The sequence below is a fragment of the Phymastichus coffea genome, unplaced genomic scaffold (assembly GCF_024137745.1).
Source record: "Phymastichus coffea isolate CEN01 unplaced genomic scaffold, Cenicafe_Pcof_1.1 PCOF00094, whole genome shotgun sequence".
NCBI classification, from domain to species: Eukaryota; Metazoa; Arthropoda; class Insecta; order Hymenoptera; family Eulophidae; genus Phymastichus; species Phymastichus coffea.
Window position 1 is genome coordinate 618841 of NW_026706905.1, and position 22206 is coordinate 641046.

A 22206-nucleotide genomic window follows, 5' to 3' on the forward strand; every position below is an offset into this window, starting at 1 on the left:
AGCGACTCGATGAGTTATCTTATTATTTATTCAATCTGTTATCATACATGATCATTTGTCTACACTTTTTACAAAAAAACACGCTTCGCAAATATCAATACTGCATGTTCACAGGCTTGGAAACCTAGATTTTCATTGAAAACTTACGTTAATCATTGTTGTAGCTGAATTTCAATTAAAGTTAGGTACTTATTGTTCTATTTATCACACATTGATTCAAATTTCAACTATATGATTTTTTTATATAATAAAGTTTCATTCTCGCTGAACAAAGCAATAAAGAAGTATCAAAAATTACTTATAGTGACTCGTTATTATCAATATCGATAAGCGTTGATTCTACAGGAGTATCGTTCTCTTGTACATCAAAATCTTCTAGATCGTCGTTAAAGTTTGGTAAATTGCGATTAGGTTGTTCAAACGTTTGATTCATACTCATTTCCTCATCATCGGAATCTTCATCGGTATCAAAGCCATGACCTAATTTCGATCGAACTTTATTATCAGGATACCTAAAATTATAAAAAACACTGTTTTAAAAATTGTATCCTTGTTAATATCCATATGTGAATTTCTGTCTTATCAAATGTGTCACTACAATTATGCCATAACTGATTTAGAATTTTTTTGGCACCTTTTTAAAACTACACTCCAATGACTAATTTGACGAATTGAATAATATTGCAAAAATTACAGATATGTTTATTTGTATAGTAACAAGCTTCATTCAACTTGGTCACACAATGTATCCAATTACTTTTTTATACATACAATGAAACTTGTTCAAGTTTTTACTTGCACAAAGAGAGCCTCATAAAATATTTTTACTGTAATCTCTTGAAGCCTATTAATTTGTACAAAGTACCGAACTACAAGTTTCAGTTTATTGCATACACTTGTAATACTTACTTTGGCTTTTCAGTCTTCAGATGCAAGCTAACTTTACTAACTTTTTTTCGCAATGCTGGGAAGTTTTGCCTCTTTTCTTGTAATTGTTCAATATTGTTGACAATTTCATCCATAAAGTTTTTATCAAATAATTGTAACTTATTTTTAGAGGAAGAACCTAATACTTTCTTCTTTTGTTCATGGTATATCTCACTAAATTTTAGAATTTTGCCAAGATCTCTTTTTTCAACTTCATCAACTAAGACTGGAAGTACAGAGTATGGATTGTCAAATGAAAAAGAGTATTCTTGGCGAGTTTTAAAACTTTTCTCTAAACCATACTGTAACAAATTTTAATTATTATTAATATAAATAGTATTTTTGCTTTTAAATTTGTAAAAAATTGGGTTACCTCAGTTGTGAATAAGCAATGATAAAAAGCATTATCTGTGACCAATTTAGCAAAAATATAGCTAGCGTCATGAAGCTTTTCATATTTAAGTTGTTCAAAGAATTCCAAAAAAAATTCCCATTCCTTCAATGTTACTCTGATTTTTATATCTTCAATTGGTATCTTATTGTATAAGCCATATAAGAGATATAAACCTGCTACTCTATCAATAAAATCATTAGATGTTAATACAAATGACTTAGCAATTTGAAGAGATTCTTCGCAGAATTCAATTAGTTCTGCATAATTTTTTCGACACCTAAAATAAATCAAAATGCATTAGTATTTTCAGTATATTAAAAATCAGTGAAATTGAACTTAATTATTTCAAACAAATCAAAAACTTACAGAAAGATCAATGAAAACTTTATTTCTTGCCAAGCTGCTACAAAATCTTCAAATCTAATACTTTCATGACTTTTGAAAATTTCAAATAATTTTATGCAGTCTTCATAAAATCCACATGCGACATTGGTGATATCAACAGCAGCCATTGCTGTGAATAAGAAAATAAAATAGATAAAAGAAAAATTTTACTGAGCTATTGGTAATTGGAGAAATATTTGACTAATTTTCATAAGATCAGTTCATAATTTGAATTAATGGAATACAATACCAACGACTTATTCTTTTTTGGATGAAAAGTAGGCAATATATGCATAAAAATATTTTAATTCAAAATTCAATAAAAATGATATTTTTTTTATTGAAAATATAGTAGTAGACCACAATGAGATATTGAATAAAAAGTTCATTAAAGTTCATTAGAACTATGTTTTATTTAGATACAACAGTAAATATAGCTTTAAAATGCAATCTCAAAGAATATTTTTCTACCATTTTCAATATAAAATCAATTATATTATCGATCAGACAATAAAAATTCTTCTACGTTTTTTTATACCAAACATGTTCTGTTTACATATATTGCTCAATGAAAGTTTGAAAGTTGAAAAAATATTAATTAAATTGATGATGCTTTTTGAAGATACCTTGATATACTACCAATATTTTATAATAAATAATGTTTTATTTTACATAATTATTGTATTAAACAACAAACTTGACATTTTGGCAAGATCATCGGTAATATTATGAAATTGGATATACTATTAAGGCATCCTAGCATCATATAACCTAAAAATCGATACACACAACACATTCACATACACTGACAATGGCGGTAATTTTGAATTGAAATTGTAGTAATTGTTTTTTCCAAAAAAAACTACGTAGTTATCACAAAAAATTGGTTGACTATGCTGTTTTTAGTGTAACTATTTAAAACGCCGCCAAAGGTAACTTCACACAAGTAACCAGTGTTCAAACTATTGATAATTTGGATCTTTGATAATAATAATTATAACAAGGTGGATAAATTGGGGTTAAAGACTAGGAACGTAGCGAATGCTACAAAAATTTGTTTTGTCAAAAAAAAAAAAAATAAGCAGTGTATTGTATTACCATAAATTGATTTTTAATTATACTTACAAATTAAATTTGTTTTGAAGTGAGAAGGATGAGATAAAGATTATTGAGCACGAGAAAGGAAAGCATCGCTGGCAGATTGCGGTGCGCAGGCGCCCGGTGAGAGCAAGTTGTGTTGGGACATACATACGTCGCAGTGGTCGATGTTTGATGGGGCGCCACCATCAGTTCATCGAGAAAAGTGCTGCAGTCGAGTCGTCGCGAGTCGCGTTTTCCTGGCGAGCCCGTTGCGTTTCTTGAGTTTATTCCGACGTTCCAAGTGCCAGAACGAGAAAGAGCAAGTAGAGCTATCGCTAGGATATTGGCGAATCGGCGTAGGTGGTGGTGGCGGTGTTGCCGCCGTTGTCGTGGTTTCAGAGCGATTCGAGGGCGCAGCCCACAGCGTATCGCCGTCATCGTCGTCGTCGCCGCCGTAGCTGACGAGAGAGGGCCTTGCTCGTTCGCACACTTGCATATACACACGTACAGGTGCAAGCGGACACTCGCGCTCTGGTCTCTGTCTCCAGCAAGCAGCTGCTCGCAGCTTCGGCTCTGCCTAAGGCAAGTGAGTAGTAAAAGCGGCCCCAACGCTGTTCGACTACACGAATGTCCTAGCTTCGCGAGTGATAACCTTGGCTATAGAGCCATACTGCATCGACCGGAGCTATTCCTGCGGCGCGCTATCGACATTTAGTCTGTGTCTGCCTCGGTTGTCTGGCTGTCTGTGTGCGTAAGAGACACGCTCGCTCGTGCGCGAGAGTGAGCTGCCCTCAGAGCTGAATGCCGAGAGCCGAGCACGGATGATTCCAGGCAAGATGGCCGTGTGCGCGATTTACACTCGCTCGCACTGGCCCCGGGCACTACACTCGTTTTCCACTCTTCTCTCCTCGCTCTTTCTCTTTTTCGCACTCATGACTACATCTTTCTCCGTGCCACTTGTATCCACGTGCCACTATCCCGTCTGTATATACCTGCCAAGCAATCTTACAGCTCGTAGCTGACTTCTCTAGCATCTAGTGAACACCCATGCGTCACCGAGCACTCGCCGCAACCCTTTAACTTTCATATTTGTTTGCCATTATTCGCCATTCTCATTTGTAGTCTCTCGTGGGGACCACGTGCACTAATTCAAAAGAGACATCAATGTAAGAGCTTAATTCGCTGAGAAGTCATAGTTCCCAAACTACGTACATTTACGTGTGTATGCTCAACGCGTGCTTCGTAACAGCAGCAGCAGATCGATTTGTTCTCCGACTTTCTCTATAAAACTACGTCGTTAACGTCGTCTCTCGCCTTTGACGCAACACACACGCACACACACATATGGAACCACGCGTACATTTTATCGGCTGCTCCGCTTCTCTCTTACGATAAAATGTTCCCAAATATTCTCTCGCGCACTCGCTTTTATATAGGTTATAATGTAATGTTGGCAAGTTGTTCAACCCCCGAGCGCGTTTCTTACTGGACAATGTCAATGCCTGTTTGCCTGTCAACCAGAGATGTTCAAGTGCCTAAGAAACTTAACTGTGCAAATGCGTTGCCAAATAGCAGCTGGGAATGACGCTTGATCTAATTAATTGGATAAGGAAGTAGCATTGTCGCACAAAATAGGTACCCCAAGTCATCTCGCTGACAGTTCAATCGAATCTGGTTCAACATTATCAGCTGTGTCCACAAGCGGTCGCCTCAACTCGCAACATTTTTGTCGTTGTTCCTGTTCTTGAAGGTTTATGGCTCTGCCTTATCGCAAGATTTTTGCATTAGCTCATAGTTAACCTGTCGATCAAGCAAGCACCCGAGAGCTAACGATCATCATTTTTTTTGTTCTACTGATATTGTAGCTCATTTTATTCTTGTCGCCTACGTTACTCATTGAACTTTATCTGCTTTTAGTTTATTTTAATTAAAGTTTGAGCATGATTGCTGACACATAGCGCTCCGATAAACCGACTGCCCGAGGTTGCTCATTGATTTCAAGTACGTTGACGTGCTGGCATGGTAAATCTAAATATTAGCGATACGGACGGTCGCTATTTATATTAATTGCAAATTCTATTGATTTGGCAACTTGAAATATGGAAAAAAAGTGTCGTGGTATTTACGAAACGCCAATGATGCATCCATCGAATTTGCGGTTATTTGTTAAACAAATCGAAGCACGATTTGGGGGAAAACTTACGGAAGGAGAAGATTGCGCAAAATATTTTCCATGATGATTGATGTTTGGCGCGGCCTTAAGAATTCCGAGCGCGCCACACTTGATCTTCGCTTCATTGTAAGGAGTGCGCGTTTTCTCGCAGACTTAATTATTCGAGCGCGCTATTGCATGTTGCTAATCAGTGCATAATTCAGCGACAAAGAAGTACGCGAACGGATAAAGGCAAAAAGAAGTTGTTGGAATAAAGCGCGACGGCGCGCATGGCGCGGTCGTTTGTGCATTCAACGTTGCTTCTTACGGAGGTTCATCGGAGAAAAGTGAAAGCGCAAAAATGAATTTGGCTACGCAATTTGGCTTCGCGCGCATCGCGAGCGAAGGCTGCGCGGCGGCAGACGTCGTTAAGATGAGTTAACGAAGCAAAAAGCGCGTGCGCCAAGTGCGAGGGCAAGCCGGTGCACGGCGCAGGGGTTACAGGTGCAGTCAGCCTGCCTGTGGGTGTGGGAGAAGCGAAAGGTTCTCGCGGTCGAAGGCGCTGCGACGGCACTGTTGCCGCCTCGTTATGCCCCCGTCGGGATTCCCTAGGCGGCCCTTCCCTCTCGCTCCGCGGCTCGCGCTTTCCCATGATTGGCGCGAGGACACGTCGCGGCAGGGCGTCGACTGCGTTGCCGGGGGCCGGCAAAGGGCTCCGAGCGCACGCAGCCGGCGCTCGGCGGCGCCGCGAGGACGCGAACGAGCTCGGGGGAGGCCGGCGATCGATTGCGCTCGCCGCTCCGTCCGGACAGCGAAAGCACAGCCGCCACTCGGCGCACGCGAGGCTGAGCGCGCCGCGCCGCACTGTCAAGGTCTCGCTCGCGCTCCTCGCATCGGGCTGCCGCGGCAAGCTTCCGCGAACCCCTTTCGGGCGCACTCCCGTCGCCAGTGTTGTCCAGGAATATTGAGAGCAGGTTTGTTTGCAGGCAACGTCAATGGCGGAACACTGAAAGGACAGCGGAGACTGCAGTGCCGGCCGCCTGCCCACAGCGGAGTGACGTGGATCGCTTCCCCCGTGCCGTCGCCGAGAGGAATCCGCCGCGGCACGCACAACTCCGAGGATCATGAAAATGGTGTTGTCTCAACGTCAGAGGGAGGAGTTGTAAGTAAAGCGCGCTCTCGGCCACCTATTTTCGTTGCCGCTCCCCTTTCGCTTCCAGTCGGTTCCGAGACTTTTTGCGACGCACAGCTCCGTCTGTCGCGGTTGTCAACGCGCTTGTGCGTCCGTTGAAACTCATCGGCCAACTACTCCCGGCGATTATTTTTAGTTGCTGCTGCTGCTGCTTTCCTCCCTCGGTCTACGATTATGACATACACTGCCTCGCAGCAGGCATGGACAATCAATGGAAAGCGCCGTTTACTTGTTTCCCGCAAAGTCATGGTCCGTGGCCAGCGAGCTCGCGCAGAAGAGAGAAGTCGTTCGAGGACTCTGATGCGAAGGCGAGGCTGGCGCGTTACCGTCTGCTCGACGAAAGCGAGGAGGCGCAGGGGCGCGCGTGCTTGCGATTGGAAGCGGAGGCGTGTGGCGCAGTTGGGGAGAAGCTCCGCAGCTCGCGCGAGCAGGCGCAGTCAGCTCGATCGATATAGGGGCGAGTTTGGCCGTCTCGCTTTCGAACTGGCGCGCCGATGACGCTCGGCGAGCTCGCGCGCGTAACTGCCACCCCCCTCCCCTCCTTTCGCCGGCTACTCCAGCGCCACGCACCGCTGCATTTTTCATCGTCCTGTCCCTCACCCGTTGTCCCGTCGCCAAAATAATCGATGCTCTATCGCGCAAACTCCCTGTTCCGACGATGCGACACGGCGATCGATTGGGTCCGCGGACGTCGTAGCTGCCAAGGAGGGCGAGAGGGGGTGGCAGCCGAAGAGAAGCACTAAAACGGAGCAGCAGCAGCAGCAGGCGAAGAGCAAGAAACGCAAAGAGCCCATTGATAATCAGATCAAACGGCGAGTGAGGTGGGGAAGCACGCGAAAGACAGCCGGGCAGTCGTATCGATTGCCGCTGGCTTCTCAGCCGACGCAAAGAGGCGCCGCGGGCGAGGCACGGAAACTGGCCGGTCGCCGCTCCGCGTCCAGGAACAAGAGGGCGCGGATCGATCTCTCTCCGTGTCCGCGGGTAGAGTCACCGCGACAACGCCACAGGCAAGAGGATCGTGTTGCTCGCCAATGGCCGCGCGCATCCCCTTCGAATCTCTCGACAGCTGACGGCCGACCGACCTGTGCCGTACTTTCACTCGGGATTCCTTGGGCTTATTTCAATCTCGGCAATCTCAGCCGCTTACGCAAGCCGAGCTCGTAGCCTCCTTGCGATTCCACTTTGCAGTCTGCGAAGAGTCTCTCGACGAAACAATGGGATGTAACATGGACGGGGGGGGGGGGGGGGGCACGGCGAACGGTGGCCCGAAAAACCAGGCGAACGGGGATAGCAGAGTACGCCGGCGTGCACGCTCGTTGCGGGATCAGCGAACACGTGCCGGATAAGTGAATGGACGTCGTGACTCTCCGCTCGATTATCGTCGCTTTTCCCCTTTCCCTTGGATTCGTCGACCGAACGGAGCGCACACGAACCGTCAACGGCGAGCTCGCTTTGCACTCTCTGGCCAACTTGCGACGTCGTTGCTACAGCCGCTGCAAACACCAGAGCCACGTTGCTCTCGTTTTCGGCCAGCAATCCTCGCGTTCGATCTTATTAAATACCAAACGCGTCCATCCTCGAGTCGATCGCTCGACGAATGCTTTTGTTGTTCTTCCATGGCAACGTCGCGTTTCTGATTTTCGCCCGCGCTGGCGCTGACCGTTAGCGTTAATTGGCGCACGCAGTCGGAGTCGCGCTAGCCCTCTTTGTATCGCGTATCTGGCTGCGTACTCCTACTAGAAACAACTGCTCGCTGATCGACCCGCTCCCGCTCCTGTCCAGCCAACCGACGGCAAATGAAATAAAAATGAAAAACGAATCTCTCGATCTAAGCTTGGGCAAATTGATTACAGAAACAAGGCGATCGCAGACTATCTGAGCGCGAACGGATATCAAGATGCATTGGAAGCTTTTAAGAAGGAGGCCGACATGCACGGTGAGGTGGAGCGCAAGTATGGGGGTCTCCTCGAAAAGAAGTGGACTTCGGTCATTCGATTACAGAAGAAGGTAGGTTGAGCGAGAGTCGGCCGGGGCGAGTGTCGATCGAATCGGTTTGACCGGAGAGCTTATTATTTATTATTTATTTTGGCCGTGTGCTCGTAGGTAATGGAATTGGAGTCGAAACTGTCGGAAGCCGAGAAGGAGTTCATCGAGGGGGCCCCCACGCGGGGTAAGCGCTCGCCCTCCGAGTGGATACCACGGCCCCCGGAGAAGTTCTGCTTGACCGGCCACAGAGCCACCATCAACCGAGTCACCTTCCACCCAGTGTACAGCCTTGTGGTCACGGCCAGCGAGGACGCCACGATCAAGGTGTACGACTTCGAGAGCGGCGAGTTCGAGCGCACGCTCAAGGGCCACACGGATAGCGTCCAGGACATTTGCTTCGACGCGACGGGCAAGCTGCTGGCCTCCTGCAGCAGCGACATGTCGATCAAGCTCTGGGACTTTCAGCAATCGTTCAGCTGCATCAAGACGATGCACGGCCACGACCACAACGTCAGCTCGGTGGCATTCGTACCGCAGGGCGATTTTATTGTCAGCGCCTCGCGCGACAAAACCATCAAGGTCTGGGAGGTGGCTACCGGCTACTGCGTTAAGACCCTTACCGGCCACAGGGAATGGGTGCGCATGGTGCGGATAAGCCCCTGCGGCGAGCTCATCGCCAGTTGCTCCAACGACCAAACGGCCAGGGTCTGGCACATCGCCAGTAAGGAGACCAAGGTCAGCTCAGCCGCCCTTTGCTGCTCCCAGCGCTTTCCTACTCGTGCACCTCTCACTGTCGCTTTCGCCCCTTCGCAGGTCGAACTGCGCGACCACGACCATGTGGTCGAGTGCATCGCCTGGGCGCCGGAGAACGCGCGACCGACCATCAACGCCGCGGCCGGCACCGACAACAAGGGCGCCCACGAGGGGCCCTTCCTTGCCTCGGGCTCGCGAGACAAGACCATCCGCGTCTGGGACGTGGGCAGTGGCGTCTGCCTCTTCACCCTCATCGGACATGACAACTGGGTTAGAGGAGTCGTTTTTCATCCGAGCGGCAAGTTCATTGTCAGCGCCTCCGACGACAAGACGCTGCGAGTCTGGGACGTACGCAACAAAAGAAACATGAAGACGCTCGAAGCTCATGCCCACTTTTGCACCTCAGTCGGTACGTATGCCATATCCATCCATATTCATCCTTCCGTCTGCATTTCTCGCATCAATATTAGCCTCTTTGCTCACAGATTTCCACAGGAATCATCCTTATGTGGTCACCGGCAGTGTAGACCAGACGGCGAAGATCTGGGAATGTCGCTAGTCACCAAGCTTTCGTGATTTTTTTCCATTGACGAAGAAATCAAAGGCAAAGCAAACCATTTTTTTTAGAAATGCGGAGCACACGCCGTGATCATTCATTGTCACGGGAACAGCCGAACGAGTAAGCTGCAGCAAGAGCTATCGTATTTACAGATTCAGATATTATAATTATTATAAACACACATACACAATACGGCTAAGACCTCTTTTATTAATTTATAATAATGTATAATTAGTTATTCATATTATACATGTATCGTTTTCACGACAATGATCTACACTCGATACACGAGAGGAGAGCAAGCGTATAAAGAGTTAAAACAAAACAAGAGAGCGAGAGTGTTGTGAGAGCATGAAAGAGGATGCAATGAGATACTGATGATAGAGAGCTCGTACTAGATAGTTTCAGCTTGACAGTTTTCTTACACCGCCTTTCCTATATGTAAAAAATACATTTCTACACGAGTTATACGCAGTACTTATATGATATTCGTTTACGTAGAGCTGCTTTTTTACATAAATTATTCGTCATCTTACCGTCTGGATTATATATATATATATATATATATATATATATATATATATATATATATATATTTTTTTTTTTGAAGCAACAATCATATTTGTAACAATATTTTAATTATCAATACAAACTTTTTCCGGCTGGCACTGACAAACGAAATTGCATGATTAGATTTTATTAGAATGTTATGCCGATAGTTCGAAAAACAAGTCCTAAGAAAATTACTGTAATGTGATGTTGATGTACAGGTGATCGACTGATTTGTGTTGAACAAAAAAACGTATTAAGCAAACAGAGTTATATGTTTTATTGTGAATTAAAGCGAGTGCAATTTTGAAAAAATTCGCGAGAATACATATTTATGATGATACTATGTCAAGTCATTACTCGAGTTGCATCGAGTCTCCCGAAATAAAATTGTACACTTCTTACATTATATATTTATATATATTATATATAAAAGTATTGAACTTGCTGATACAATCCTCGAATATAGCATGCATTTTCACATAAAAATACATGCGAGAACAACACTGACATGACGTAATGTATATATTCGCGTGAAACATCGTGTAATATGTATTGAAATTCTTTGATCGGTCTTGGCACATCACTATGTTTGCCAGAGATTATAAGCTCATCAATTGAACTGAAATAAGATATAACATGATGTTCCTCTTGAATAATAATAATAATAATAATAATAATAATAAATTATTGAAATCTCGAGTGAAGCTGGAAAATAAATTATTACTCGTCAACTTGATTGCGTGTTGCTGAAAGCTGTTAAATTTGCCCTCTAACTTTGTTGCACTTGCATGTAGATGATTAAAAGTCAAGCCACTGAAAAGCGTTAATACAGATCAGGTTTATCGATTGATTGCTAATTCGTCCATGAGAACTGCAAAATGCAATTTAACTGTAAAAGATCGACTATTCTCTCTAGTATTAAGACTTTAATTGACGTGCATTAATGGTAATTAGATGATAATTACGATATTAACGAAAACATTGGATAACGATAGTTGTTATTACATACCTGCATGCGCAGCCGCCTACTTAATGAACAGAAAGGATTCAAGATGTACGTTACGTAGGTAAAATGTGTAAGTCGATTTCCTGTAAGATACTATTTTCACATAGAACGTGTTATTCATAGCATCATTTAATTTTTTTTTTTTTTTTGAGAATAATCGAAAATCAAGGTATTCGTACTGGAAATTTCGGTTAGTGAAGTAAGCGATAAGCAGCAAATCTCAATGGGGTAACCCTTTCACGACTGCAATCTTATAAGAAGCTGTGTTAAAAATGTAGAGATCTAGTTTTATGAAATACATACGATTGTATATTTTGCAATTTGTATCTGGCATGCAATTAAAGGTACACGAGTGTATTAACGTGTTGATCATAATCGTGGCTAACGGATTTTCGGTTTCCTTCTGGGTATAGACTATGACGCACCTATACAGTGCAAGTGAATAAAGAACAATGTTCAAGTATTGTTAAAGAATCTTGACCGTGCGCAATAACTTCAAGATTGAAGTTCATTGTTGGATCGAGCAGACTATCATTGATCGTCAATCCACAATTTATAAACTTTCGTTCCGTTGTTACATAAAAAAGGCTTACAGGGAAGTATACGGAGAAATAAATACGATAGTCGTCGCTTTAAGTGCGCATAGTCAGCTTGACATCAACTTTATGGTGTGTAGAAAAACAAATTTAATCTGAAACTTAGACTGATGTGCTATCGAATTATTTTCACGACAAATATAAAAGAATGTTCATTTTTTCAAAGCGATTAAGAAACTGTTCTATTATCTTATTCAAAAATGTAAAAAAGCCAATATATGTTACGTATATTTCTTTTTATTATTTACACCACGTTAACGGCTGGTAGGCTGAAAACGTGACGATAAAACCAGCTGTCATAAATATTCATACACGTTACAAAAAAATCGAATCTTGATAAAAATTACGACAGATGAAAAAAATACTATAATAGCCGCTTATCCTTGTAGCTACTGTAATGAGTAGTTCTTCGTAGTCGTTGCTTCCTTTGGTTTTCTAAGCTTTTCGGCAAAAGCTCTACGAAATAATGAAAAAAGTATTATTATTCATGATTTGTGATATACACGAAAAACATCTGCCAATAAAAATATCTTGAAAAAACCATTGAGTATTACTATTGTGGCAACTAATCAATACCCACGTCAATTCGTCGTATAATAATATTGTATGATTTATTTATCTGTGTTTGTTATAATCTTAAAAGACAATTGTCATTTATTTCAAAATAAATATCATTTAATTTTTTTTTAATTAAAAAAATCAATCAAACGGAATCATTATTTTTTTGTTTGTATCTTTTTCTGTATTTTGTACGTGACGTAAGGGACGACTTTTATGACGATTGATTATTATTTACCTACGCTGCATAGCTCTAGGGTGCAAGTCCAAACTTGTTTGAGTTTCTTCTTCCTCTCAGTTTCGCATTGTTGAGAATGTGGAGCTGATAAGTGCGGTACATACTACACATTTTAGAAACAGTATATGAGCATTTTTTTTTAATCGTAACAAACTCAGTTACTAAAAACTTACATTAATAAATTTAAGTATACGTGAAATTATAAATTACTAAAAATAAAATTGTTTTCCCTAAACATTTTACTAGACTACATGATGACATTTCTTAATTTCCGCTTTTTTCTTACATTTTTCCTGAAATTTTCGCTTTAATTGTATTTTCCGGAATAATTATTTTGAGGTGAAGTACAAAGTTCTAAACTTAACTGTTAAATGTAATGTTGATAATATTTTATACTATTCTTGTGGTGTCACGAGTAACATTTATAACGTAGCCTAAATCGAGAAGAACAAGCTTACATGAAGGTGAGACTGAATTGAGTTTTGATAATCTAGGTAAGAATTTTTTATCGGATGTACTAAATTTTGTTAACGTCAACACTATATACTGTTCGCTCAAAAATAAGCGTACCGAAGTGTTCACGAGCATTTATCCTTCGAGATTCCTGTATTACCTAGTTATAATTAGCAATGCATAATTTTTCGTACAATAAATATATATATTTCATAACACTTTGAAATAATAGGATGAGTGTCCTTGTCTTGGGTAGTATAAAAGTTATTTGATTTTGTTAACTGAAATAAATTGTTGAAATAAATAAACCAATCCTTTTTAATTCAGTTGCTTTATAGAACGATAACGAAAATTTAAATGATACATCGCTATAATTACTTTAAAAATTGTTATATTTAAAAGTAATTATACTATTATATTGAACTAAAAACTTGAACCACTCGACACTAATGCATAATTGTTATTAAAAGACATTATAATTAACATTCAATTTTTTAATAGTACCGAATAACGGAATATTTGAATTTATTTGAGCGCGCTATTCCCTGCTCCCCCACCGCGCCGGTAACTATAGCTATCGCGACTATTTACCGACCACAGAAATTTTTCCGTAGTCATCTGTCAAAATGTTCAAATTTTCCTTTTCTTTCTTTGTTACGGGGTGGTTTCCGCGCCTGCGTACTCGCATGATGTAAAATCAATTACGCATACTTATATAATATAAAGATCTACCGTCATCTACAATAAAGTAAAGTGATGTAAAACAGAAATGTTGATCCCAAGATGGCTCGGTGACAGTATGTCTTACTTTACTGTTGGTCATCTTTCCATCCATCAGATAATAACCAAATTCTTTCAGTATGTACGAAGGCTTAAGTGTGAAAAGAGGCTCGTCCGTTCATATTTCTCTGCCTTTGTTCGGTCATAAATTGCGCCTCTCCGTCTTATCTCTTCGTTACTTGTACCCTTTTTGTATCAATAAAAAAGGGCTTTTACACCGACTGGCTTTTCCCTTTATTTTTATTGTTCTAATTTATTTTCTTCTCTGCATCATCTTATTTAAAAAATCATTGCAAATTTAAAATAATAGAACATCATTCAAATTAACGTTACGTCAGTTCAGAAATTTATTATTTTAATTGTAGAATCGTAAAATATTAATGCAGAATCACATCGAGTAAATCTTTATCTTTCAAATGAAACCATTTGCAACTCATAACAATAAAAAAAAATTAGTTTATATTGTTTAATGCATAAGATTCTCGATAAAAAATTAAGAAAATCGCCGAATCATTGTGCACGCGTAATATAAAAAATTAGGACAGTTAAATTAAATAGATAAATTGTCTTGTGTGAGATGAAATAAAGTTAGCCTACACTATAATTATAGTAATATATTTCAACATAGAATATTTTCTTGTTTTTTTATTGGTAATATCCATGAACATTCTTAAAATTTAATATTCTGATAATTAGTTTCCGTTTCCCGCAAAGCTCTCACTGTACAAATATATAATAATTAAAATGTAATTTATCCATTTTATGCTATTAATTTATCTCTCTTCTTTTTAAAATAACATTTATTTTCACATAGATGATAATCAAATTATTCCATCATAATTTGAAATGATAATAATTTCTTATTTTTTTAAAACAATTTATTAACGGCATATTTTTATTTTTGCAGTTTATTACCTATATTAATTATTCATAAATTAAATTTATTGCTGCAATATAAATTTTACATTCGTAGATATATAATACAAATATTTTCAAGTAAACGGAAATTTTTATTTTCGTGCTCTTTCTTAGTAAACCAATCACGACACTGAATATCGGCGATTTATTATTTTTTTAAGATAGGAGGATTAGCAAATAAGGAAACAGCATGCAATGTCGTTACTGCTTCCTGTTGTACCGTTCTACCAATCCTGGTCATTTACATTCACTTCACCGTTCGTTCCATTTAAAACCTTGTCCTACAACGACGTTGTGTAAAAGCGCGGCCTTAACGCTGATTCTTCTTTTGTCCTTACTCCTTGTCCTTGCCGATTACCAGAACTGCCTTTACGCGCCCTGTAAATTAACAAAGTGTCACAAAATTTTCGTTTGATTGCCGAATTTGATGGTATCAGTGATCTTCCAAACAGGTTTTACATTTAAATTTCACCTTTGTTATTGTTGTCCAAGTTTTCATTGTTGAATTTTATACGTGATAAAAGAACGTGATATGCATGTTGAAAAGAACACTATTTGTGAAACAGTTAAGGAATTCGTAGCTGGACGCCGTTAAGCGTGCGATAAATGTTCAAAGGGCATTGTTGTTATATCAGATATATCACTTTGATATTGAATGCATCGACGTTAACGACATTCTTTTGTCAATACTAGACTATATTTTCGACACATTTTTGACGCTTATTAACTAACTTTGTTATAGAAAGGGTAAGTAAACGCGCAAAATCAAAAATTTTCTCGTTCACATGAACATTTCAAATAGTCTTAAACAATGCGCTTGTTTTCATTAGTGACAAATAAACATTATGAGTGAAGGTTGCGGCAATCCTGATAACTCAATGGAAACTGAACAAGTTGCAGAAAATGGCCCTTCTACTCAATCTTCAACGCAGCCAGATACCCAAAACGTTGATTCACAATGCTTTACTCAATCACAGGACACAGTTGTGGCTTATGAATCTGTACCACGGATTTGGGGAAGGTTGTGTCCCCATGATAGTAATTTACAGACTGTAGGTGAGGCTATTGTCATTGCTTACTTACATTACATTCCTTTATTACTTGTATTACTTGTATTACGTTCCTTCATTCAGTCATCTATCCACTTAAATATGCATTTTTAAAATTATATTTTTTGTAGCAAATATGATTCACAGTAAAATCATTTGTGCATTTTTCATGTAAATATTAATGCTATTGTCATATTTTGTATTTATAATAACAATTCTGTTATTGTTCTGTTTTCTTTTAGTATTGACAAAAGACCAGTATACATTTGGTCGGCTTGCAGACTGTGACATTTGCGTGAAAAATAAGTTAGCGCCAAAACGAGAGCAAGTAATTAGTAAATTGCATTTTAGAATTTATAGAGAAAAGATAGTCACTTCTAATGGAATTGAGGATGATGTTGTATATTTGAAAGATGAAAGCCAGAATGGAACATTTGTTAACAATATTTCAGTTGGTAGAGGTAGAAGTATCATACTTGTAAACAATGATTTAATTGCAGTTGCAAAACCTCATTTAAAAGGTAATATATATTTCTTAATTTATTAGTATCTGTTGTTTAGAAAGCTAAAACTTACTTTTCTATAAAGTATTTGTGTATATGAGCACCAGTGGCTATGACGATTCATTTCTGCCAGAGCAATTGAAAGGTAAATATGCTGTTTCAAGAACACTTGGTGCTGGAGCATGTGGAGAAGTAAAATTATGCTTTTCAAAAACCGAGTTAGCTGGTAAAAAATTTGCAATGAAAATTATATCAAAATCTAATATGACAATTACTGCTCCAAAAAACCGCATTAATGATGACAAACAGATTATAAATGAAGTTGAGATATGCAAAAAATTGAAACACGTAAGTTTTTTACTTTGATATAATCTTTATTTTTCGTTTAATCTATGAATAATAAACTGTTATATAATGGTATATTATGATACAAGTGAAGGAAAGTAGATTCTTGTCTCGCTTCGTTCGGGCGTAAATGCCACACGAGACAAGAATCTACTTTCTCACACTTGTATCGTAATGTACTGTATTTCTCTAACAAGTGTCGTACCGTATTTTTTGATACGACGTGTGGAAAGAGTGATTTTCATAGTACATACGTATGTTGAAAATGTCTCACTTCGCTCGGGTGTAAACGGCGCACGAGATAATAATCTACTTTGCTACATTTTTATTGTAATGTACTATTTCATATTAATTAATTTAATCTATTATTTGTTAATACAGCCATGCATAATAAAAGTTGAAGATTTTTATGAAAGTCCACAAAAAGTTTATATAATTTTGGAATTAATGGAAGGTGGGGAGCTGTTTGAAAGAATAAGAAAAAGTAATGGCCTATCAGAAAAGCTAGCAAAGTTCATCTTTTATCAAATAGTTTTGGCTGTTAGCTATCTGCATGAAAATGGAATTACCCATAGAGATTTGAAGGTAAATTAAAACTAGAGTTTATTTAATGTTTTATGTAACCAATGCCAATTATGATTTTTTTTAGCCAGAAAATATTCTCCTAGCTACTCACGATGAAGAAACTATAGTAAAAGTTTCTGACTTTGGCTTATCAAAATTAGTAGATTCCCATACCATGATGAAAACTTTTTGTGGAACACCTATGTATGTTGCCCCTGAAATTTTGCTCACTGGTGGTAGAGGAGCTTACACCAGTCAAGTGGATATTTGGAGCTTGGGAGTTATCTTATACTGCTCTTTAAGTGGATTGACACCTTTTAGGATTCATGATAGACAAAATCCATTAGCAGATCAAATAATTAAGGGAATGTATAATTTTAACATGCCAAAATTTAATCGTATATCACCGACTGCCAAAGATTTGGTAAGCAGAAAATCATTAAGAAAATAACATAGGTCCATAAAAAAAAAGATCCTGTTTATTTGACCAGATTTACCATTTCTTATGAATTTTTTTATCCTGAATCTGAATCTACAATAAATTTGACTTCAGAATGAAATTTTACGGTAAATAATACGTAGAACACCATGTTTTTAATATTTTTTTCAAGCAATTCCAACCCTCTGTATGAAGCTGAAAAGATAAAATATCAGAAAAAGTAAAAACTCATTCCAAATTTAATAAAAACATTTTTTTAATTTTATTAAACATCTTTGAAAAAGTCTATAGAGATAAATTAAAGAATATTTTTTTCAAAAGACAACATCCCGGGGGCGTTAGCGGGAAGTATACATGGTAAATTCCTTGGTTTTTTTTTAAAATGACCGTTTTAAATATTACTTTGAGGTTGTTCCACAATATGAATCATGAACCTAAGATTTACATGGACTTTTAATCATAAATATAACTTGAAATTTATGTTAAGTGATATTGTCAAAATTTGAAATATACTGTTCTTACATAGTTTTTCAAAATCTTTCAGATAACAAAAATGATGACAGTGGATCCCAAAAAGCGTATTACCATTAAAAACGTTCTGCAACATCCTTGGCTAAATGATAGTGAGATGTTGACCAAGGTACAGAAGCTGTTAAATCTACCTAATGATGAAAATATATTAAGGAGACCATTAAATGACAACATAATTGCAAACGCAAAAAACAAACGTGCTCGATTAGAGTAGAACACATTTTATTGTTTTTATATAAAATTATTAAAACTTTTTGTACAAGTTTAGAACATTATGAAGTGTTCAATATATTTATTTATTAAAAAATGTTGCGTACGCTTTGTAAACAAGTGTTTATACAGTATACAGTGAAATATTTTCATTTTGTTTATACATGAAAAATATTGAAAATAGATTGTGCATAGATTTTTACTTCTATTTTTGATAGCAGTGTTTAATACTCAATGTCAGTGTTACGTGATCATTTGTTATATACGTTATATGTATTATAATTAAGAATAGTCGCTATTTTTTCAAAATTATGGTACAAATTTATGTGTATAAGTTGATGATAGTTGTAAAGTATACACGTCATTAGAAAATTAATAAACACACTATTTTATTTGTCATCGCGAATTTTTATTGAAAGAAACACATTTTTTTAAATAAAGTAATTTATGAGAAATGTTCACATCTACTTGCATTTTAATAAAGTAGATTCTCCTTTGCATCGACTTGGTACAGGAGTGTTCATATCTGGCTCTTCTTTATCAGTAAGCCCTGAAACTAAACGTTTTAATTCTGCAATGGCTCTTCCTGGATTTAATCCTTTTGGACACGTTCTTGTGCAATTGAATATTGTGTGACAACGAAAAATTGAAAAATAATCTTTCAATTTATCAAGTCTTTTTTTATGTTCTTGATCTCGTGAATCAATAATCCATCTATATGCCTGAATATTTATTATATACATAAGTGCTTAATAATAACCGGTATAATAGAGATTAATTAAAATTCCTTATTCTTACTTGCATTAGTACTGCAGGACCTAAATACTTTTCTCCAGCCCACCAGTAAGGAGGACAAGCATATGTACAGCAACCACAAAGTATACACTCATACAGACCATCTATTTTTTTTCTGTCTCTTTCACTTTGCATTAATTGCCTCATTCCTATGAAGTCATTTCCTTCATCACGTTTTAAAAATGGCTCTATTTGTTTATATTGTTTTAAAAAATGAGTCATATCTGGTATTAAATCCCGAATGGTATAAGTGTGTGGCAAAGGATATATTATCAATGGTTTACTAGTGTCTCTGTTAGTTTTCCTAAAAAATTGTTCGTTAAAAGAATAGTTACTAATGTTTTAAAATAAATATTTATTAATATATTAATAGAAATCTTACGTGATGCAAGCTAATGTATTAACTCCATTAATGTTCATTGCACAACTTCCACAAATGCCTTCTCTACATGATCTTCGAAAAGATAATGTTGGATCTAAATCAGATTTAATAAAGTGAAGAACATCAAGTACCATTGAACCACATTTATTCAAGTCTACTTCAAATTTTTGTACAAATGGTTTTATATTGGGGTATTCTGGATTCCATCGATAAACTTTGATTATCTTCACAAGAGGTTTTTCCTGAAGCAGCATAACAAACATTAATTAATTGGTCAAATTTATGTTTATTACTGATTATCAATTTTTGTTAATTTTTCCATTGAGAAGATAAAAAAAGTTCTTACTAGGCTGATTATAATTTCAGAGCATGATTTTTGTTCAAACTTTTCTTCATTTTTCTGTGATGTTTTATTATTTGTTGAGAACAATTTCTGAGGTACATTCAAAGCAAGATAATTTGCTTGTTTTCTGCCACATACTCTAATTATCTTGCACAAATTTATATAGTTTGATATCATTCTTATTTACTAATTTTTTTAATAATCATCTTTATAAGGTAGACTATTAATTGATTGAAAGTCAAATTAAACATAAAAATCTTTCAATAGCTTATTGCAACATATGAAACAATGAATGGAGCTACAAAAGATATTTTATTTCATATGAACAAATAAATATCTTCAAGTTTTTGAAAATGTGAATGTATTCAGTTTGATAGCTAATGAAAACCAATAATTTTTATTAAACATTTGTTATATATCTTACTTTTATTTTTTCTAAGTTACAATTAACATAAATATATTTAGCATTTTATAATTGTACTAAAATTATTTTTATTTTACTGTTAAATTCTTTCAAAATTATTATTTATACAGAATTATGTACAAAAATAGTTTTACGTGTAATTAATATAAGCCATTATTCATTAGTGTTTTTTCATATTCTTGCATTTTTTCTTTTATTTGAGTACACCAACTAAATTTGTTACATCCAGATTTGCAAACTACACGATGACAAGGTATTAAGTATCCAATTTGATTAGCTTTCAAAGCACTAGCAACAGCACGAGCAGCTTTTGGTTTATTTATTGTTTTGGCAAGTTCCTCATAAGTGTATAATGTACCTGTTGGTATTTGTGTCAATGCTTCCCAAACTTGCATTTGAAAATCTGTCCCTTTTAAAAGTACAGAAATACAAATATTATTGCTTTCTTCATTTTGATAGAAAATTGCATTGATAATCTTTTTTGTTGCATTTGTATTTGCAATAAATAGAGCTCCTGGGTATCTAGACTTTAAGTGCTGAACTACATCACTTTCCTTGCCATTATCATAAGATAAATGACAAACTACATCTCCTTTGTCCTCGATATTGGTATAAGCAATCAAACATTTTCCAAATGGAGTCTCATGAAATGAATAATAAATTTTTAATTCAAACATTTCTGATATCTCATTAAACTTTATTATGTCACACTTAATCATGGTATCTGCAATTGAAAAATAACCTCATAAATAAGAATTACTTGATATAACAGATTTATTTTCTCTGTTTTAATAACATTAGATATAAATATTTGTTTTCCTATAGATTACCTTGTGGCATATAAGAAAAGTTGACAATCTAACAGCAACTCGCGTTGAAATTACTTCGTTGAACTTCTTTGGCGCTGTTTTCTCTATTTGAAATGATTTTAGTTGAAAAAACAACCGATAGACGCTAGCCGGTTACATCTTAAATATGTTTGACACTCCGTGCGCGTGAGCTCGTGTTAATGTATTAATTATTATTATTATTATTATTTTTCACATATAATTATCTGTATTACTAGAACCTTCTTCATTATATATTATATAGGTGATAGTAACACAGCATTCAATGTTAATAAGCTTAACCTTTTATTGTGACTTCAATAATAACGATTTGATTAAACAACACGATATATCTAAAAAATTTCTCACAACTTTATATGTAAAAAGCTGAAAAAAAAGCTTAATTGCTTTTTATTGTAATATGAATCGATCAGATTATTTATTTTGTAACTTGTAATGTAATATTACATTTTGATAAGCATATAAGAAATTACGTTCAAGTTGTTAGACCTACTCAAATGTGAATCATTCTTTTCATCAAATTAGTTCAGTCGCACAAAACACCGTAGTCTAATGAATATGTCGCACATCAACGTTGCAATGCGTCTCGGCTGATCTTGACTATTTCAGAACCATGTATGCCTTGGAAGAAAAAAAATTCCGGATTTTGTTTTGAATGCGTACAATATCCGCCGTAAACATTCGAGGAAGGTTGAATTATGATCTTTAAATTTTGATTTTGATATGTAAAAAACATTAATAAAAGTATGTTAATATAAAAACATATGAAGTCAGTTGCATTAGCTTTGCGATTAAGTATCTCCGAATTAACATGTTGAATTGATTGTGCAAAACAGTGTTAAAAATAAGATTTGGCGTCTCAATAAATCATAAAAAATTACCACTCACTATAATTTCTTTTGGAAAACCACGAAAAATATTTAAAAAAGAGACGCTATATTTAATTTTTCCACCGATGATTATAAAGTGTTTAATAATAGTTGAAATAATCGATGAAGAAAATTAATATTTTACAGCTTGTTTATATATTTCTTTTTCTTTTGTAAGTATGCATTTTTGTATACAATTATATATTTATATTGAAAATCACTATTAGCTTGTAATGAGTCAAAGTAATCTTTCTGATGAGAATCAAATAAGATATTTATTACTTTAACTCATCTCAGTGAAAAATAACGTGAATGTTTAAATTAAGTGACAAGAATGGAATTATGCAATAAATGATGAACCCCCGCGGAGCCTGTT

General features: G+C 36.9%; 5 protein-coding genes across 8 annotated transcripts; 2 read left to right on the plus strand and 3 right to left on the minus strand.

Annotated features, from left to right (window-relative positions):
• Positions 1–20: 20 nt before the first annotated feature.
• Positions 21–2949, minus strand: LOC131669557 (snRNA-activating protein complex subunit 1-like). Of its 2 annotated transcripts, none has more exons than XM_058944510.1 (5): positions 2831–2949; positions 1688–1835; positions 1301–1598; positions 910–1229; positions 21–512 (listed from the first exon to the last, which is right to left on the minus strand). In XM_058944510.1, the coding sequence occupies exons 2-5, from the start codon at positions 1831–1833 to the stop codon at positions 299–301; spliced, it is 978 nt and encodes a 325-aa protein (XP_058800493.1). In that variant the 5' UTR covers positions 1834–1835; positions 2831–2949; the 3' UTR covers positions 21–298. The 2 variants fall into 2 exon arrangements, with proteins under 2 accessions (XP_058800493.1, XP_058800494.1); XM_058944511.1 differs by lacking the exon at positions 2831–2949 and adding an exon at positions 2332–2425.
• A 48-nt stretch (positions 2950–2997) lies between these two features.
• LOC131669554 (lissencephaly-1 homolog) lies at positions 2998–9963 on the plus strand. Of its 2 annotated transcripts, none has more exons than XM_058944504.1 (6): positions 2998–3371; positions 5912–6099; positions 7983–8136; positions 8233–8850; positions 8929–9277; positions 9354–9963. In XM_058944504.1, exons 2-6 carry the CDS (start codon positions 6062–6064, stop codon positions 9425–9427), a joined length of 1233 nt encoding a protein of 410 aa, XP_058800487.1. In that variant the 5' UTR covers positions 2998–3371; positions 5912–6061; the 3' UTR covers positions 9428–9963. The 2 variants fall into 2 exon arrangements, with proteins under 2 accessions (XP_058800487.1, XP_058800486.1); XM_058944503.1 differs by having other exon boundaries at positions 5924–6099.
• Positions 9964–14791: 4828 nt separating this feature from the next.
• Positions 14792–18607, plus strand: LOC131669528 (ovarian-specific serine/threonine-protein kinase Lok-like). 2 transcript variants are annotated; one of them, XM_058944457.1, is made up of 8 exons: positions 14792–14980; positions 15095–15275; positions 15359–15584; positions 15820–16098; positions 16166–16428; positions 16807–17010; positions 17075–17413; positions 17973–18607. In XM_058944457.1, the coding sequence occupies exons 3-8, from the start codon at positions 15374–15376 to the stop codon at positions 18171–18173; spliced, it is 1497 nt and encodes a 498-aa protein (XP_058800440.1). In that variant the 5' UTR covers positions 14792–14980; positions 15095–15275; positions 15359–15373; the 3' UTR covers positions 18174–18607. The 2 variants fall into 2 exon arrangements, with proteins under 2 accessions (XP_058800440.1, XP_058800439.1); XM_058944456.1 differs by having other exon boundaries at positions 14792–15275.
• Positions 18608–18633: 26 nt separating this feature from the next.
• On the minus strand, positions 18634–19866 carry LOC131669518 (uncharacterized). Its single transcript, XM_058944433.1, has 4 exons — positions 19718–19866; positions 19347–19592; positions 18968–19268; positions 18634–18891 (listed from the first exon to the last, which is right to left on the minus strand). Exons 1-4 carry the CDS (start codon positions 19864–19866, stop codon positions 18634–18636), a joined length of 954 nt encoding a protein of 317 aa, XP_058800416.1.
• A 224-nt stretch (positions 19867–20090) lies between these two features.
• LOC131669550 (methylated-DNA--protein-cysteine methyltransferase, inducible) lies at positions 20091–21026 on the minus strand. Its single transcript, XM_058944497.1, has 2 exons — positions 20944–21026; positions 20091–20837 (listed from the first exon to the last, which is right to left on the minus strand). The coding sequence occupies exons 1-2, from the start codon at positions 20951–20953 to the stop codon at positions 20254–20256; spliced, it is 594 nt and encodes a 197-aa protein (XP_058800480.1). The 5' UTR covers positions 20954–21026; the 3' UTR covers positions 20091–20253.
• Between the last annotated feature and the right edge of the window lie 1180 nt (positions 21027–22206).